Here is a 19,306-nt window from a genome sequence, read left to right on the forward strand (position 1 = left end):
ACACTGCCAGAGCGAGGAAACATTTTGAGCTGAAACATTCATTCCACATTACGTGATTCCAGATTAAAGGCAGGAAATGTTTAACCCTTCAACAACCCACTGCTTTTATCCTGATTTGAAGTTCGTTGCAAACTGTGTGCCAGTAGGTGCTGAACACTGCTCTGCTTTTTAGATGTGTGCCTGCCTGGCCAGTGGTTCTCACTGGCTGCTGTGGGATTAGGGCTGCGGGCTACCTGGGCTTCGCATGGTCCCTTCCTCAGCCCTGTCTGTGGTTCTCAGTTCTTCCAGCACTGAGACATATTCACAGCATGGGGAAGATGTGCACTGTCAAATGTATAAGGGAGAAACCTTTCGCTCCATTTCCTTTGGCTCATTCCCTAGTGTGAGGTTCACGAGTGCAAATGGCTAAAACTAAGTGTATGAAAACAGATAAAAATGAATAATCTTAATGATTACAACTCAGAATTTAGAAACAAAACTTCTTGCTTTCATCAAAGCAGCCCAATAAATAGTGCTTAGCATGATAGCATGATAGAATGTGATAGAATGTATCACTTCACAGTTCTGACACAAATATGTATTTTGGGTTTTAAAAGCTGCTTCTTTGGCAGATGATGATTCTTCTGAGAGCCAGTTACTGAGCTCCAGCACAGGCTGATCAACACTGATCAGATATATGGAGTTCAGTCTTAGCTCTTGGAATCGGCTACACAGGTGGTCCTTGTGGTTAAAGGGGGAGAGGAATGGCAGCTCAAACCTTCCATTCACTGCTGGAACTGTCCCAGACCTACACTGAGACCGGCAATACTGCTGTAGACCTTTAGAAGTGATTTTGACACGGGTCTTAATTAACCGTGGGGGCTGGAATGTGATGAAGACATGGGCTTTTCACCACTGCTCTGAACTGATGCTGATGGGAAATGCTGACAGCTCTCCAAGGCCTGGGTTCTGGTTCTCTGTTTCAGCTGACCACCTCAAGATGTGTAGTTCACAGAAACATTTTGGTTCCTTCTCAGAGAACCAGTGCTTTCTCAGTGAACTCTTTTTATAAACTTTGGAGGTTCTCAATGAAGAAGTTGATGCCCTCCATGTTTCCAAGCCAAGGGAATGGAGCTTGGGTTGTTTAGCCAGAATTGCTGCTGCTGCTTTCCTTATATTCAGCGCTACCACCAGCTCTTAACCTTTCTCAGTGCTTAAGGGAAAGTTTGCTTCTTTCTAACAAGAAATCTCAGGAGTGTAGTCTGGAGGTTTTATGCCTCCCTCTCACTTCCGCATCCTGCTGCTCTTTACTGACAGTCACAGAATGTCTGAAGTGTGTGACAGAATACCTTGTTCCATTAGTTAAATAACAAGTCTTGCTCATCTGAAATGATAAACACATTTGCCTTTGGAGTATGAGCTCCAGTCCCCAACAACTGTAAAAGCAGCCTAGACATCCTTGGTTTTCATCAAAAATAGGGAGTTGAGATAATGGGCTGTTGCACTTCAGCATGATACTCCAAAGACATTTCTCTTTTTTATCATCAGGATAATACTGAGTTTTGAAGTGAAATACAGTGCAGAGCACAGTGTGAAAAGTGAAGTCTCCTGCAAGCAAGTGGAAACCTGGATCCCCATCAAGAAGTGACATAATTCAACTCTCTGCAAGAGTTCAAAGGCTGCATCTTAAAAATCCCAACCCCCACTTATCTGGTGGGTTTTTTAACCAGCAGAGGAAGTAGTTTGTCTCCCGGTTCAGCAAACACAGCTAACAGCTTTTCAAAACGACCAGTTACTCTTTGCTAGCATTCTGCATTTTTGCCTGGAAAGAAGAAGAAAAACATTGTCCTTAGGAACAGTCTCCACAATCATCCATAATAACAGAACAAGACATACATTCTTTCATCCACTGCATTTAGAAAATGTGCAGCTTCCCCTTGACCTGCTGCAGAGGAGACAGTAAGTATCTGTGTGATGAGATCCAGAGGCTGTGTCTTGAAACCCATTTGGATAAAATGGAAAATCTAAGAAATGTATCTTCTAAGCAAAGGAGGACTGGTGAGATCCGATTCATTCAGATCACAATGATTACAGAGCCTATCAACTCATCTATTTGCTTCATATTCGGCATCTTTCCCTCTCTAGGAATCAAACTGAAACACTGTCATTTTGGATAAACCTGGTCCATCTTGTGATGGATAGAATTATTGCCACCAAAGGAAGCTGACAAGCAAAAGGAAACCCAAAGTTGGTTTGATGAATCTCCCTCCGTGCTCCTGCTTATTCCAAAATCTTCAATAATGGGCAAAAATCTGACAGAGCAGAAAGTCACCAGCTGTTCTGAGCTCATCTGCAGCTCACACAGCTGCCTAGAGAACAGAACTTGCTTGATTAAACTGGAGAGATTTCAGAAAAGCGCAGCAAAACTTTACATGAATTAAACAGGTTTAAGTAAGCAGTGACTAAGCAGCACAGATGAGCTTACAGGGGAGGAAGATACTGAGCGAAGCCAGTGAGAGCATCTGGGGAGAAATGGCATGAATTCAAAAGTTCATCTAAATGCAGAGCTCTTCTGACTTGATTTAAGCGTGATTTAAAATGATTTAGTTAAAGAAGTTCAAAAGGCTAAGCAGGCACTCTTGTTTTGATATAAACCATATCTGGAGTTAAAATATTTGGAAATATATCATACGCTAAACACCAAAATTATTCTTTTAAGCCAAAGGAAGAGTGATTGCAGAGGTATTCCTTGCCAAACTAAACCAGCACAGAGGTGCGAACGGAGTGGGACAAGGAAGGGAGAGCCAGCAGGAGGAGGGTGAGAAAGTATCTGAGGAGGAGTCCTGCTTTGTCTCCAGAGGTGATCGATGGGACAGCATTTTCTAGGACCATTGTCTCTGCTTTTGAGGATTTTAGAATGGGTCTAGGGACCTTTTTAACTTAATTGCATGCCCTTCCTATGCTAGTCCCAAAAGAGACAACGTCAGCTCATAAGAAGTCTTGGAAAATACATGAACAACTCAAGACTGGCCAATATATCATCATATTCTGCCACCCTGGGGTCATGCACTGCCTCTGCAGACTTCAGGGTGATTTGACCCAAAGCCTTTCAGCTTGGCACAGGGAAACCCCACCGTCACAACGAGGTGGTGGTCTTCCAGTTTGCCATGTGAAACAATTAGACAATGGTCCTCTGGTACAACATTTCCTTCCTTGCCACAGGAAAGTGCTCCTTCAGCTGAACACCTGGCACAGCGCCTATGCAATGCGGGCACCCAGGGTACCAGCACTTCTGTCTGAGCCATTTCTTGAAACTGAGATCTGAATTTTCCATTTTCCTCCTACTTTTCAAATGTAATACTGGGATCACAACAACCCGAGGAACCTGAATTCAGATGTTAAGATTTAAGCTATCTCTACTGAAAATACAGACAACTGTCATGTAAGTATCCTTACCAAGCAAGTCAGAAGGGGACTGGCTTTCCTTTTAAATTATCTTTTGAATTATCTTTTTCTAATATCTTCTGTGACTCACAAGCCAGTCTACAATGCTCAGGATATCAGAAACACTTCGCTTAGTGCGTTCCTAGCGCAGTTTGTCATTCAAGTGACTTTTTCCAACTTTTAGTTACACTCTACTCACAGTGCTTTGTGCATCCCTGAGGGAGGCAGTACAGCCTGGTAGCTGTTGGGAAGTGCTTGGAGTGGATGTTACAAAGGACACCGGTTTTGAGCTCAGCGGAAGCGCTTCGGCGCAGCTGTGTAACCTTGGGGCAGATCACTCAACTGCTTTGTGCCCAAGTGAACCCAGCTGCAAGGCGTCTTGGAAACCAGATGGTGCACAAGGTTTCAATCATTCAGGAAAATTAAGAGGGATATGGGGAGTGGGGAAAAAAAAGTTAATTCTGTAGTACATTGCTTCCAACAGAGTTGATTTGGATTTAAGCAGAATAACTGAGAATTTGATTTGATAACCAGAATCTCTCCAAACCCCACCCCCTACTTCCAGCCAAAACCACAAACCCCGCCATTTCCCTCAAATTGCTTTTTCCTGTTCTCCCTTGACTTTATGTCAAGTATCTTCTCTCTAGAAGTTTCATTTCAAAGCTCCAGTAGAATACATTTTTTCCCTTTGGAAGATTGAAGAGATTCAGAATAGGCTTCTGTGTGGCTAATCTTTGATATTTTATGTGGTCATTTTTAGGCACTGAATTTTGTATTGTTCTCTTTATGCTTTTCATGCTACTGCTCTCTTTCCTCCTTGCTGAGCAAAAATGGCACAGCAGCGTGCTCCAGTGCTTCAGTACTATGCTGTGAACAAAAATGCTGAGCTCAATCATCCCCTGTAGATGGTAAGTCCGGGCTTAAAACCAGAACCAAAGCTACCACCAGGTTTGTATTGCTGGTTAATGAATGAAGGAAATGCTATACTCCAATTTCTGTGGCAGAATAAATGCTAGCCACGTTAGAATTTAGGAGAAGACTTAAGTATTTCAACATTTTTTTGCCTTAGCTAAAACATGGATGTTTTTTTTTTTCCCCCACCAGTGCCACGGGAATGTGGGAATATATATGTAGGAGTGCATAGACTGAGGTACTTGCATATACTTCCAAAGCAGAGTATTAGGAAAAAAAATATTTTTAGCCTACTATAAACAAAGAACATTTAAAGATGTGAGATGTACATTTTATATACTACTCAGGAGAGGCCTTGTCTGATTTTATTAGTTGCTACTGAAAAGAAAACATTGACAGTTTTGAAACGTGTTGAACTTTCTTCCCAAATAAAGGATAAGGACTGAAAGAGCAAGTTACAAGCAAATTTAATAAGATAGAGGACCTAATTCCCTTAGGCTTTTATGAAAACAAATTGCATCAAGCTGTCTTCAGTAAATTTAGCCCCAGCTATGCAGTACCATAATGGTAAGATATGTAGTTGCTTTTCAAAACTGGTGATCACTATTCTGATGCAAACAATGTTCAGCTCGCTTGTCTCTCACAATCTCTTTGCTCATTTTCATGTTAAAGATTTGCTATTTGAACTATGCTGTTAGTAATTTGGAAGACTGAAATCTCCATGCTAACCAATGCCGTACCAAAATGCGAAGAGGACGATGACCCAGCTTGAATATCAAGCCGTTAATAAACCATAAGCTGAAGTACAAATCCCTTAATATTGCTCGAGTCCCTGTTTAGTTGAACCAACTTTCTATTTCACTCTCTACTACCAATTGAAGCTCATTTAAAAAAAAGCACAGTTGCTTTGTGTGTATAGAAGAGTTTTAAATTAATCAGAACATCTCAGAATGCCGGCTGTGGAGAGCAATAAACAAAACAGAAGGTGCGCTGTAGCTAACGCAAATCCAAGTGGTGAAGAAAATAATGAGTAGAGTTGTCCAGGGGCAAACAAAAGGTAAAACAGAATTCCAAGCCCTGAGCTGTATGGATACTCATTGGACTCAATCTGTATTTTTGCTGTTCACGAGCAAAACATTGAGTTAACTCAGTACTGCTGCAGCTGGGAGTGTTTCTCCACATCCATCAAACTAGGATTTCCCCTCCCGTGTTCCTCAGTGTAAATCATTGAGTTTTAATCCATTCCATGGTCCTGTGAAGTGCTTGGGTGGTGTGTTTAAAGAAAAGGTGGTTGCACCATGACATTTGCATGGTCCAACCCAGTTTCTTTCCATTCCCATTAGGAACATAATGATGGGTGCTTCATACTGTTGTTATCGCGACCATAAAATTGGCCAGCTCACAGGATGCAGCTTCAAACCCCTCAGCACATGCAGAGAACCACTGCAGTGAGACACTGCCAGTGAAATCTCTATTGACAGACTGGAGATTAGGATGCATTGCAATGCATAAAGTAAAACCTGGTTTTAAGGCAAAGAACAAAATGATAAACCTGAAGCCAGGTATTTCAGTCATCATAGAATCCTTTCTGCAGAAAAATTATAAAAAAATATTGTAATGAGTCTAATATACCTCATGTAAAGGCTTTGTTTCTTTGAAAGATCATCTTGAGCACGACATCTAGCATGTTTAGAAAAAAGGTTATATCATTTCAGATCCTATCCTTGCTCTTGGTTAATACAGCCCATTTGCTCTCTGCAGGTTTTATAGCCACCCTGCTCTACTTGTTCCTTATTGCCACATAGGGAACTTACACAAAAATGACAAGTAGACCATTGAGAACCTGCCTACAGAATGATGCTAAAAGGCACTGTGCCCACAGAGTCCCTTTCAGAAATGGTATGTGTTTAAAGAAAAATAATCTGAAATAAACTGTGATATTTTTGAAAACACCTCTATAAAGAGATGCTATAGAAGCTTGCAGATCTCTCCCCATGTTCCTAAGAACACCTTCTAAACTGCAGTTTTTGAATTATTATCTTTGTTAAATTATTACTTTTCACTATTTATGCTTATCATTTACTTTTTGCCTTTATTTTCCAGTCTTGTGACTAAGCAAATCTGTTTGGCTTTGCTCGCTCACTCTCCTGGTGCCTTGCTGTAGCCTACTGCCTACACTTGAGAACACAGCTGTCCCCAAGAGAAGCCACTCCTCTTAACAGTAAGATTTATTTATTTTATTAATAAAAATCTACATTCTAAGCCTAAACTATTTACTGCATTCCTTCTGGAAAAGAAATAATTTGGGACAATCTATACCTTAAATCAGTTTCTACATTCTTACCCCAGGGAGAACGTTCTGTGAGTTTCTCTGATGAACAAACATGGAATTTTTAAGGAAGATATATAGACAAAATGAAGGAACCTCTCACACAGCCCAAATGCTGTATTTTGGAGATTCCCTTAAACAGCAGCTTACTTGCTTGCCTTTTGTCCAGGGGTGTGGATAACAATTTTTGTCAGCTACATCAAAGCGTAGTGGCAGATTTCCCTTTGGAAGTCAGAGCCTGTTTCAAACGTCTCTTTAAGTCCTGCATATTTGGAGACTTGGGTCGGACAAGGTGGAGGCCTCTTCGTTTCTCTCCATTGCAGCTGCCAATCATCCTGCTGACCTCCTGGCAAAGCTGCTGGAAGGCTTCATGCACGCCCTCGCAGTTCTCTCGCGCTGAGACTTCATAGTAAGTACCTCCCAGTTCACTGGCCAGCTGGAGTCCTTCTTTGGAGGACACCTGCCTGGCTCGCAGGAGGTCTCCTTTGTTTGCAATCAGAAGCAGGGGGATGTTAGCATTGGGGTGAATCTTGCGGATGTGCTGGTACAAGGGCCGGATGACGCGGTAGCTCTCGTATTCTGTGATGGAGTAAACGAAAACGAAGCCATCTGCCCAGTAGATTGAGCGGTTTATCTGCTCCTGGCAGCAGATGCTGTCAGTGTCATCCTGCCATCAAAACCAAGAGGTGTGAGATTAGAAAACTGAGAATAGGGAGCAGACAGAGCAGTTATACAGCAGCACTGGCTGCTCAGAGCAGTGTTTTGGTGTGCGGCTTTTGCTCAGCACAAGGCAGAAACCTCTGTTTGCTGAGGATACACCAGACAGGAGAAAGTTCCGCTCTGTATCAGTAGCACGTTAAAGCAGCAGGGAACAAAGCCACCATGTTGAAAACAAGAGAACAACCTAGTGCTGATATTGACAAGTTCATTCCGTATTCTCACCTGGTGAATCCTTACAACAGTGACAGTAGCCTGACCTTTAGATGCGGGTAAAATGGTGATTGGTGCGGTAAGCATTAAAAAAATCTCTGCAGGCTATTCACACTGCTGCAAGTGAATGGCAGTCCCTGAGCTGTGTTTTATGGCTCTTTCCAATTCTGTATGCTGTATTCTGTGTCTCCATGGACAGGCGTTCTCACTAACTCCATTAAGTGAAGCCCGGCAGTTTTTACTGCCATACACTTCTTCAAACAGTCAGAAGCAAAATTACTTTGAAAAAGCAATTTGTTGCAAATAACCAATTACTGGAACTGAAAATGAGGTGAAATCTCATTGCTCGTTTGTGCAGCTGCAGTGGGCTTATATTAGTGCATTGCTGGTCACACATTTGTTCTGCCCAACACAGCTCTTACTCAAACAGCCATAATAGTCACCAGTGTGGAGAGTATAAAACAGAATACAATACCACAATACCATGGAGCTTGAAAAGAGATCAGCTTACTTTTCAAGATGAGGCTATTTTCAGCTAAAGCTCTCTTCTTTGTTATCCTTGCTGGCACATTTCCCAACTAGACAGGCAGATCAGTGCTGCAGTTATTACCAGTGTGCTCGGTTTGATAAGAACAGACATTCCTGTCAATAATCCAGGCTTTCTGGAACCTTGCATTTTTTTCCATACCCAACAAGGCACTGAACATATTCAGCCCTTGTTGAAGTTATAGGGAATTAGAGGTTCCTCTGTGTTCGTTAGTGGGAGTTCAAACATCACAAATAGATCCCCTTTTTTTCTGGTTTGCTTTGTTTTATTTTTTTGTTATTATTATTGCTAAATTCCATTCAACAAGTCATCATCAACTTCAGTAAGACATAGGGGAGGCATTTTAAATCAACATAATTAGCACAATAAACAATTCAGCTGGTTGGCTGGGGAGGACAGATCCAGCGTAACAGGTCAGATCTTATCTTCCTAAACTAACACAGGCAACATTTCAGATACTTCAACATCATTCATAAATTGTTATGTTGTTCATGTATGAGTTTAATTCCAAAGGCACAGAACACCTGGAAAAGTGTTCAGAGGTTTTATGGCAGAAACCTAGTTGATCCTAAGAAAGAATAAAAAATATATGTGGTAAAAATGTTCATTATCAGTCATGGAAATTTAAAGTATTAGAACTTATGCTCCAGTATCTGTTTGTCTACACAACACATATCTGCCATTCCCATACGTTTTAACAGGATTTGTTTGCACTCAGCAACCTCCCAAACTGTATTGCTTTTATTTAGACATCTAAGCATGAATTATAAAACCTAAGTTCAGGAAGCAAAAGAGGAAAAGGAGCAAAACTGATTCAGGCAACTGGAAGAAGGACTACAGTCAAGACTCTTCTGTGGGAAGGAGGAAGCAGAATTTCTGAAGGCTGAGATTATAAAGTAGGCTTACAGCTTTCAGCAGCAGTGCTTCGAACTAACTGCCCTTTTCCTATTTCACTGTGGCCAATACAGACACTGGCTCATCACATTTAGTAATTCTTGCCAGCTCACAGTAATACAAAGCTAAACCTTTAACGTATTTTACTAGCAGTGAAATTGCTTAACAGATGCTCTCATCACCCTCCTGTCCGTGCTCCCATTTCGAGAAAACAAAACAAAACAAAACAAAACAAACCAGAGCTGCATACAGAAGGAAGAGGGAGCCTCGTAGCAGCCCTGCTTCAAAGGCAAACGAGAGCAAACTCAAGCCAGGATGGGGCAGACTGTGGGAAGAAGGGCAATTTGCACTGTTGGTGTCTGGGTTGTGTCCAACCTGCAGATAATTAGCCACCCTTCACGTCCTGCGTGCCTCTTTTCACCAGCAAATTCCTTTTATGGGAGAAAAGAACTAATTGCTCTGGCAAGCTTGAAAATGCTTTTGGAGAAGGTGTACATTTGAAGGGAACCCTAATGAGCAGAAACTCTCGGTTACTCCAGCTAGGCCCACCCAGTAGTGAGATGGATGGATAATCCCCACTGGAATGCTTTATTAGGGAAAATCAAAGGCTAATGGGCCACTTTTTAAATGGAAATCTCTGCTCCAGAATGGATTTTGAAACACACAGTGAATTGCCTTGTGTAGGCCAAGCAGCAGTGAATCGCCTAACAAAACCAGTTATCTCTTTGCTTCTGTTTCGCTCTTAAACATGAACATTTCCGGTGTGACTGCAGCCCTGAGGATTCTACATGACTTCCTCCTGAAATGCCTGCACACAGCAGTCTTTCTTAAGGATCTTACCAGCAAGTCCAACCTATTCTCAGCCTTAGAGAGTTCTGGTCAAGAGCAGTCCTTTAAAACGCTTTCAGATACACTATTTGATGCCAGCAGAGATCCAGGCTAAGATAAGCTTGTCTGTGGGAACTGTTGAAATAGTGCAGGCCTTTGAATGGGACAAAGAAAACGAAACTCTTTCCTAACTACATTAAACTAGTTTCTGACTACGAAGCCTCAGCTGTTGGCATTACTGCATTTTGTAGAGCTCTGGTCTACAGAATTCTCTAAATTCTCTGCCTGTCTCTAAATTCTCAAGCAGAGTTTTAATTAAAACAGGGAAATCAGAAAATAAACATGTATCCGGTGTGAAAGAAGGAGTTAAACTGCTTCACTCCCTCCTTATAAAGCAGGGAGGGGACTCCCTTTGCTAAGTTTGTTGGGCATTCCCCGTAAGTGCTGGGCCAACACCACCAGGTTCTCTTTGCAATGTCTGCTCTATGCAAACTGGCTTAGGGTCTTTGTACTCCGTAGTCCCACTAGAATAATTGGAAGACTTCTGAGCCTTTTCAGAAGGTTAGATCTGGTAGCAACAAGAAGATGCCTAATTTTACTGTGAAATCTCAGCTTTTTAATAAGAATTATTACTCCCCTGAGATTTTCACCTTTCACATAAAAAACAAATTTAATTCCATTCCTACTCTTCTGACATCATTTTCATCATCCAAGTAAAACTGCTCTTCAAGAAAGAGACATCTTAATTCTGGATTGTGTTTGGCTCCCGGTCAGGTACTAAATCTAGAACATCTCAAATACCAACAGAAAGAGGGAAATATGTAAATGCTAACAACTGAGAAATAAGGAATGAATAAAATTAAAAAACAAGCAAGGAAAGCACTGAAAAGCACTCTGGCTGAAACAGCCCCTGCTGTGAGACCCGTCCCCTCAGAAAGACACAGATTTGTTTTAATTCTGATGACTTATTCTTAAAGGAACCTGAATTAACCTCTTCAGGGGCTCATTTTGGTGGGGGTTAAGGTGCACCTGTAAAGTCTTCATTTGGGTTTGAGCCCAGGTGTATTTCTTCTGGAAAGCTGAGTTATTTACAGATTAACATGCTGACAACAAACAAGAGACGGTAACTGTGTTGTAAAGTACTGATGCACTGAGCAGATGTTTTACCTCCAGTGAAACAAAGGGAGTGTCCTGAACCTGTAGAGAGATCTGCTCCCCATCTATGGTGAATTTTCTTGAATACAGTGCACCTGGTGGAAAAGCAAGATCATTAGAGTCAGGGACCATGACAACAAAGAAATAGTACATAAGGGGAAAGTGAAGGTACTGAAAGCCAGAAATTGAGGCTTTTGATTCATAGCTGTGTATAGAAAGGTGGGTGGAACTAGGGAGAGTGTGTGGCTGTTTATTTAAGTCAGGTGGTTTTCTATGTTATGTAGTTGAATGCTTCCCCTGTATCTCCAGGAAGGCATATGGGAAATCCAGAACTTAGTACTGAGTCAAATATTCAGTTAAAGCGGTTACATGAATCCAATCCCATTCGGGTTTCCAATTTGTATTGTTAACTTTTTAAAATGTAGACAGTATATATTTTTAATCTCTAGCCAAGCTATCTAGGTGCTTACTGTAAATTAAGTGAACTGATTCCTTTTGCGTTTGTCTGGATTTATTTATTTCTTTGTTATGAGAAACTATTTTAGGTTTGGATGCGGAGCTGGTGAATATATACAGAAAATGCAGATGCTCACTGGGATTTGTGTGACTTTAGCAGTGAGAGCTTGGTGAAATTCCCAAAGACTGGACAGTTTGAATTGGAATTCTGCTTAATGTGAGTGAATGATTCTCAAGGCCATGTCCTGGCTCAAAGAGACCTAGGGTGGACCCAGCTCTTTGAAGAGCATCACTGTTCTGGGCTTGAGTTTTACTTTTTTACTGGAGTGCACATTAAGTGACAAAGAAATCTTTTCATCCTACAAACTATCCGTGGTTATGATAAAAACAGCTTCAGAGATTGATGTTATCATCATTTTTCTTTAGAACTTAGTGCAAGTCACATGGATGTACAAGAAATACTATATCCACAGCTGTTGTGTATGACTTTTCAGTGTCGTCCAACTACAGTTGTCACTTCTACATCTTAAAACAATGTCCATCATCGCAAACATAGAGAAATCCTATCTACTGGAGAGTAGGGACTGCAGACCAACAGGACAACCAGTTAGTGACAGTAATGCCATTGCTTTGACAACTGCCTGTGTAAGGTTTGGTTCGAGGAAACAAGTGCTTTGACTCCAGAGGTAAATATTCTGAGCTCATAGAAGTATTTACAATATAAGGAAATTCAATATAGTGGTTTGCTGTATCTGCATCCAATGTTATCATATTATATTTTAATACCGACTCTGTGATGTAATATAACCCTCCTGGGGAGATTTAAAAAAACAACAACAACAAAAAACAACCGACATCAGCTCTTAAGCTGGAAAAACAGTGCTGGTTTATGGGAAAGAACTGTACCAAGATCAGGCAACATATCATTCTTACCCTGTAATACACTGCAGGAAAAAAAGACCTGGTACTTCCAGACACTGGCTGTGCTCTGCCTTACACAGTTGAAGAAAAAGCATGCTTGAATGGTCACAAATACACTACCACCTGTTTCCTATTTCTGGTGTATTTGTTTCTTCTACAGCCTGGCTGTTGGGCTGGTAGCTTAATGAGAAAAGCATGTGGTTCTCGGCAATGATCCATTGCAAAGCTCAGAAGTCTGACTTGATGTACAGTCTCCCATAGAAAAGATGAAGGAAAAGAAAGAAATAGTGCAGGCAGCCATCAAGGTTGCTTGGGGTCAGTGAGAGGGGGCTGTACAGAGGAGCTTTCAGACTTCATTTCATCAGACAAGCAGAGATCAAACGTGTCTTGTACTGCCATCTCTGTTCCTAGCTCATTATTCTGAACTCACCGCATGTCTTCAATTCAGTGTGTGTTGCTGCTTTTTATCCCCTCCTTTTTTACCCCCCCAAAAAATATTTGATAGCCTACGTGTGGGATGTGCTTGTAGGTATGAGCACAGTGATCCTTTCTACAATCCTGGCTAAAACAGTCCATGCTTACTTGGAACAGAGGCTGTGAATTAAGCAGTTCACATGAACGCATCTCCTGAGGTGTCAGAACGAAACAAGAAATGAAGTAGGAGCTTGCATGGCCCCTTTGCTTATCTTACAGAAAGAAGACTTCCATTTGAAATTCTCCATTGCCAAAAGAGCCACCGAAAGAAAAGGAATACATGGGGAGAAAAAGTTCTGAATTGCCTTTTGTGTGCTTTGGAATTCCTCTGGCTTCCCAGAGGCTGCAGAGAGCAGCACTGGCTCTCTGTGGTTTGGTCAACATACAAGTTGTTCCTGGAGCCTGCACTTTAGTATAGGTATATCCCCAAGCAAGCCTTTTACTCTGATCCTTTTCCATCAAGCTGGGGGGAAAAAAAATGGCTAACAGGAACGTGAATAATGAGGCTTTGATTTATTGCTTTCATAGCTTGAGGCTATTAACTGAAAATATGCACCTCATGGACATCTAACACTGCTCGGCTTTCCTGTAATGTGCACCAGTCACAAAAGAGAGTGGATTCCTTTTCAAGCTATCTGCAGCACTGCAGCAGAAAACAGACTCACCAGCATTGGCTTCGTAGTCTCCAATAAATCTCTTAGTGAGAAAGCGCACAACCAGAGCTGTAAAACAATGAAAAAAATATGGGCCTTTAATGGGAACCAAAGTCAGAACACATGTAGTATCTTACTGGAAGAGTTAGTATAATATGAAACCAACTTAATCTTGCTATTGCTCACTTATTACTCTGCAAATCCTTCTCTCTGCACTCACAAGAAAGGACTGGGGCCAAACTGTAATAGCTAAAGCAGTGTTCTTAGCAATTTGTATTGTAAATCACCCCTCACGTTCAGCGAGGCTGTGCGGTGTGAGCCGTGGAGGACTGTTTGTTGTGACGGCAGATGCAACAATCTGACCTTTGGTTTAAAATAATTTAGGAGAAGAGTAACATGTCAAACCCTTACGGTATGGAAATGAATCCAAATGCTGACTTTTAAGGCATCTGTGCCATATCAGAAGTGTGGCTGAGGGATCAAATGGCTCTTCCCAGCCTTAGAAATCCTCAGTCCTCCTCGTGAAACCCTTTAGTGATATCTAATTACATCCAGCAAACAAACTGCATGTGCTGTACACACACGGGTCATGCTCCAGTGCTCTCGGCCTTCTTATTCATCTTAACCCGTGGTGCTTTCATGCACTATTGGATTAGAACATTTTCCTTTTTTGTGATCTCTTGATAACATTTAAAGCCCCTTTATGGCCACGGTGACTTATATTCCTCTACTGCTTTCATCTCAGCAGGTTCCTTAACATTTTCAAAACCACTCTGTTTTATCCTGAAAGCAACTGTCTCATAGACTTATTTCATTTCAAATAATATATACATTTTTCACAGTATGTACTGAGTCTCCTCCTTGGTACCTTTAAGTGAAATTGACTGTGCCCTTCAACAAAGTACCTAAAAATAATACAGAAATGTGGCTGCTTCAAATCTAAAACAACTAAATGCTTTCCTGAGCACCACGGAACCCCAAATGTAGTAAAAATGGATCATGAATCATCTATTCCAAAGCAATAATGTTTGCATTATCCTTCTTTCCTCTTCTATCCTTTGCAGAATAGCACGGGCAGGCACATCCTGTATGCTCTTATTTGTCCACACAGCAGTCAGCATTTACAGCAGGAGAACAGAAATCAGTAGCCCCATTTTTGGAGGTGTGGACATGAAGATTAAATGATTCACACAGGGTCACAGAAATTCATTTGTGAGTACAGAACTCCCCACGCTGTGCCCTGTCCTCACGCTGCCTGGTCACAGACCTGCAGCAAACCTGCCTCATAAATGAGTCAGAACAAGCCAAACAAAAACAAAGCAACTTAAAATGTTTTGGCTCCAAAGGTAGTGAGAGTTTTCACAGCCGTGGCTGTGAGCTGCAAAGCTGCAGGTAGCATGGCAGCAAGCAAAAGGTGTGAGCAGGACTTACCTGTCTTGCCAACGCTGCTGCCACCCAGCACCACCAGCTTGATGATTTTGTTGGGCACGCAGTCTAATACCGGATACTCTGGTATGGGAAGCAAGAGAAAGTTAGTAGAATACTGTGACATGGTATCCTGAGAGATGAGACGCATGCCAGAAATGAGAGCTGATCAACTCCAGTAGGAGTTGGGAGAGAAGAGAAGGAAAACAGCTTCTCTGCGTCTGTTCTTGGCTGTGTGTCCCTGGGAAGAGAAGCCTTCTCATTGCATTTAAGTCGTTTTCCCGAGGAATGTTAGAGCAACCGGCCTCCTCTTCCGATGCCTCTGCTCAGACAGCGACTTTGGAAAGCAAAAGGAAACTTTTTGATCAACCCCCGTGAAAACTGACTCCTCCACTCGGCAGCCAATCACAAGTGAAGCCATGACATTCCTCCGGCCGGGCACCAGCGTGTGCCTCCATCCACCCACTACGCTCCCGCTCCCCATTTTATCTCCCTGCTGCCTGTTTGATGTGCTTCCCCTTGGCTCCTCTCTAAAACCTGGTCCTTCTGGCTTTCAGTCATCACAGCCGTGTTTGCAGCGTGGTACAGTCACCCCAGCACCCTGCTCTCGTTCCGCTTTGAATAATCCCATTTTGCCTGTCTAGTTTCTCTGCATTTTCAATTGATCCCAAATCCACACTCTGTTGTTCTCCCTGGCCTATTGTGCCCTGCAGAAGGGCCCCTTCAGAGTACTGGAGCTGATGGGACGCTTCTCTTCAGGGAAATAAACATCTTTTTTTCCACCACAGAATTCAGAGAGTAGTGGGTTCATAGAATCATAGAATAGCTCAGGTTGGAGGGGAACTTAAAGATCATTCAGTTCCAACCCCTGCCATGGGCTGGTTGACCCCCACCAGATCAGGCTGCCCTGGGTTACTTACAAGTAACCTCAAGTAAGCTCACATTTGTATCCTCCTGGGTACATTTCATCTACTGGTTTTTATGGGGCAGCAGTTGCAATGGTCCATTGGAATGTGGATCAAAACCATGTTGGGGCACTGCTGTGTGTCTAAGCATGGAAAAGTGAATTTAGGCTGACAACAGCTATGGGAAGGCTGAGGAAGGGTTCAGAATCCTTCATCGGGGTGAGCCAGACAGAGGGAGTGAAGAAAGAATGACTTCTATAGGGAAACCTAGTGTAGTGTTGAGACAGCTGTCGGCTGCAAGGTCTGTAGGGATGACAGCATGTAACCGTACACGAGCTACAATCAACTCTCAGTTATCAAGGATAATGGGGAGGGAAGAGAAAGCGAAGAGCGGTGGGGAGGGAGTGAGGCAGATAAAGGAAAAAAAAAACTGCACATAATATAAAACAGATGTAAATTAAACTACAGAAAAGATAGTCTGAGCATTTGTCTCTGCGAAACTGGTCAGAAGAGGTCTGCAAAGGGCTTCAGACAGCGATGGGAAGAGGCGAGCCTGGTGCCTGCAGCACACTGCTGAGACGTGCGCTCTGTCACGCTGTGTGGGAAACAGATCCTGACGGAAAGTGGCACCGCAGCTAATCCACCCACAGGGCCTGGAGACCCGGGTGCACGGATATCTCCTGCCCTCTGTGTGCTCCTGCCAGGCAGAGGGTAGGCATGGTTCCTTATGGAGAGGCTGAAGCCACCAAAAGAGCTTTCTGTGCCCAGATGCTTTTGTGCAGCTGCTTTCAATCACAGCATACACAGAGCTCTCCCAGCAGGTTTCAGAAGCCAGGCCGTGGCGATGAGCAGTAGGAAGGGAAAACGGGCCAGCTTTCTAGTTTGCCACTCCTTCTCAAAGCACAGGGTGCCAGCTTTTCAAATGCTCTCCATTCCCATGCCAGCCCCACAGAGGACCTAAGCATATCACATGTGAAGTGGGTGCAGAGCTTTAGAAAAATCCAGCTTTGGTTCACTGCAGTTCAGCAAAATAAGAACAGGATCAGGAAGATTCATGAATGTGTCACTTTTCTAGGGCACGGTTTCCCCTCTAAAAACTTCTTCTGAAGCAATATTTGCACTGAGTTGTGTAAGCACTCAGGGTTATTACTTTGACCATCATGACAGTCAGCTGAGGAGGAGTGAGACAAAAGGCCTGGAAGGCTCTGCAGATCATGGTGCTGAGAGAGAGTCGCCACATCACGTGTCTTCTGGGACATGACTCCTATGTGAATGGAGTAAATGAGCTTCCAGATTTTTGGAAACACCCAAACACTGAAAAATCTTCTCCAAGAAATTTCAGTCGGGTACTTTAACCTTGCAGAAGTTTCGTAAGAACAGGCAAAGTGAGAGGAAAATTTCCAAGTCTCGTGGTCAATAAGCAGGGCACTTTGAACCGTGTCATTGAGCTGGATGCGTTATAAATTTGAGGATTAACATGGTATGTCTCTAAGTATGATCTTGGAACCCTTGTTACCATTTCCTATTAAAAGCATATGCTAGTGAGTAATATAAAAGTATTCATCACTACAGCTCTCCTATGAAAACAAATGGCGGTAATCTATCAGTGTCTAGGTGGCCAGAAGGGTTTCAGTGCAGGGAAAAAGGCCAGATAAGCTAAGAAGTACCGTGTAGAACATTCTATACTAGCAAAGGCATTCTTAGAACAATACTCATCTGCTGACTTGCTCCAGAAGAGGAGATACTGTTGACAGAAACAGAAGTAAATGTCCTTTGGGGTAACCAAATGTTGTGTCAGTGCTGAGCAACTCCAGAAGGTTCTCAAGAAGCGAGTGCACGGAAAGCTGGCAGGGAAGCTTTAGTCTAGATAAATGTAAAGCAATGCATCTAGAGAAGACTGACACAAACTATGCTTAAATGATGCTGAACTTGGATGCGGCACTCATAAATTAGGAAGGAGACCCTGGAGTCATCGCCAGCAGTTCTCTGAGATTAACAGCCCAGTGTGCAACAGCAGCAAGAAAAGCCAACAAAACCTTCAAGGGGAATGAGGAACAAGACACAGGGCAGCTTTTTGCTGCTTACAGAAAAGCTCCAAGCACCCCCAGCTCCACCCTGCAGCTCTCTGCATCTCACCAACACAGTGGGGTGTGAGAAGGGGGCAGAGCTGGGCATCTGAAATGGTCATGGGCATGGAGCAGCTGCTGGAAAAGCTGAGTGCAGGTGCTGGTGCTGACACTGGAGAGGAGATGTGTGGGGGCAGAGATGAAAGAAAGAAAGAAAATTCAGAAATGCTGAACTGCTTCTTTTGGCAGCTGTGGTGGCTTCTGGTTGCCTACAACAAATGTGGGAGCAGTTTTAGAGTGCATCTTGGAAGAAGACCAATCGATCTCTAGTTCTTTTGCTCATACAGTTCAGTCTCATTTTCTCATACACTAACCCAGGCTTCTTATACTTCTAACCAAAGCTTGCTGCCACTGTGTGCAGGATGTGCAGGAATCGCTGTCCAAATGTAATGGTTGTTTGCTGTTTAAAATGATAATAAAAAAGCAACATATTGGTAACAAAGGTAACATTTAGGCTCTGATCCTGAAGAACAAACCAAGAAAGATATATAATAAAAGCCAGAGGATTTGAATCTGATCTTTATCTGTGTTTCTGGATTGTCAGAACAGTCTTTTCACTGAGTGAAACCATGCAGAGGATTCACACTATTCGAGATTGTATAACCCTTGGCGTGTAGAATGAGAATTGTTTTTAAAAGAGATTGTAATTGTTTGTGTACAATGGACTTATATTTAGCTAAAAAAGCGCATGTTTTTAATTCAAATTCTCTTGGAAAAACAATAGTTTAAATTAAAGGAAGAATGTTTGCAGAACTCAGAGCAACTTTGAAAACATTTGGATGATTCTGGAGGTTTCAGTAACCACTGGCTGGGTTGCTCCATGCAAAGATATGTGCCTTTGCATGTTGCACAGAGATTATGTTGTTTCCACACCAAAATTGTAAAGATTTATTGATCGGTCTCTGTTGCTTTTGGCTACGATTCTTATAAGATTTTCTGTTTTTGATGCTATTGGCACTTGTACATATTTTAAGAGATGAAGTATTCTAAAAATAAAAATATCTGTTGTTTACCATAGTGCTTTTCATACAGGGACATCAAATTGCTTTCAAAAGTGGATATAATTATTCCTCATACACTTTACAAAGGGAGAAATAGATGAGCAGAGCTAGAATGGTCTTGCTAAGACCACCACACCTTGAGAAAAAGGCTCATTCCCCTTCTGCCCAGCACTGGCAGAAGTGGTCTTCCCTCTAAAAGTCTTTTTGCAGCAGTTACATTCACCCCAGTGTCTCTCTGTTGTTTTCGTACAGTATTTTGACGTTATGGCAACACTGCTGGAGAAACAGGCTCATTTATGAGCAGAAATGCAAAGTGTGGTGCTGGGG

At 42.4% G+C, this 19,306-nt stretch overlaps 1 protein-coding gene and 1 long non-coding RNA gene across 2 annotated transcripts in view; one reads left to right on the top strand and one right to left on the bottom strand.

Annotated features, from left to right (window-relative positions):
* LOC107312869 overlaps window positions 1-6,203 on the top strand; it is a 30,068-nt gene extending 23,865 nt beyond the window's left edge. Inside the window, exons 3-4 of the long non-coding RNA XR_004306878.1 lie at window positions 1,528-4,331; window positions 6,097-6,203. This is a non-coding gene — a long non-coding RNA (uncharacterized LOC107312869). The remainder of the gene's footprint in view (window positions 1-1,527; window positions 4,332-6,096) is intronic.
* Window positions 4,358-15,692, bottom strand: LOC107312868 (ras-like protein family member 11A-like). The gene is made up of 4 exons (XM_015860679.2): window positions 14,954-15,692; window positions 13,535-13,591; window positions 11,031-11,113; window positions 4,358-7,331 (listed from the first exon to the last, which is right to left on the bottom strand). Exons 1-4 carry the CDS (start codon window positions 15,096-15,098, stop codon window positions 6,864-6,866), a joined length of 753 nt encoding a protein of 250 aa, XP_015716165.1. The 5' UTR covers window positions 15,099-15,692; the 3' UTR covers window positions 4,358-6,863.
* Between the last annotated feature and the right edge of the window lie 3,614 nt (window positions 15,693-19,306).

This window comes from Coturnix japonica, chromosome 4 (assembly GCF_001577835.2).
Source record: "Coturnix japonica isolate 7356 chromosome 4, Coturnix japonica 2.1, whole genome shotgun sequence".
NCBI classification, from domain to species: Eukaryota; Metazoa; Chordata; class Aves; order Galliformes; family Phasianidae; genus Coturnix; species Coturnix japonica.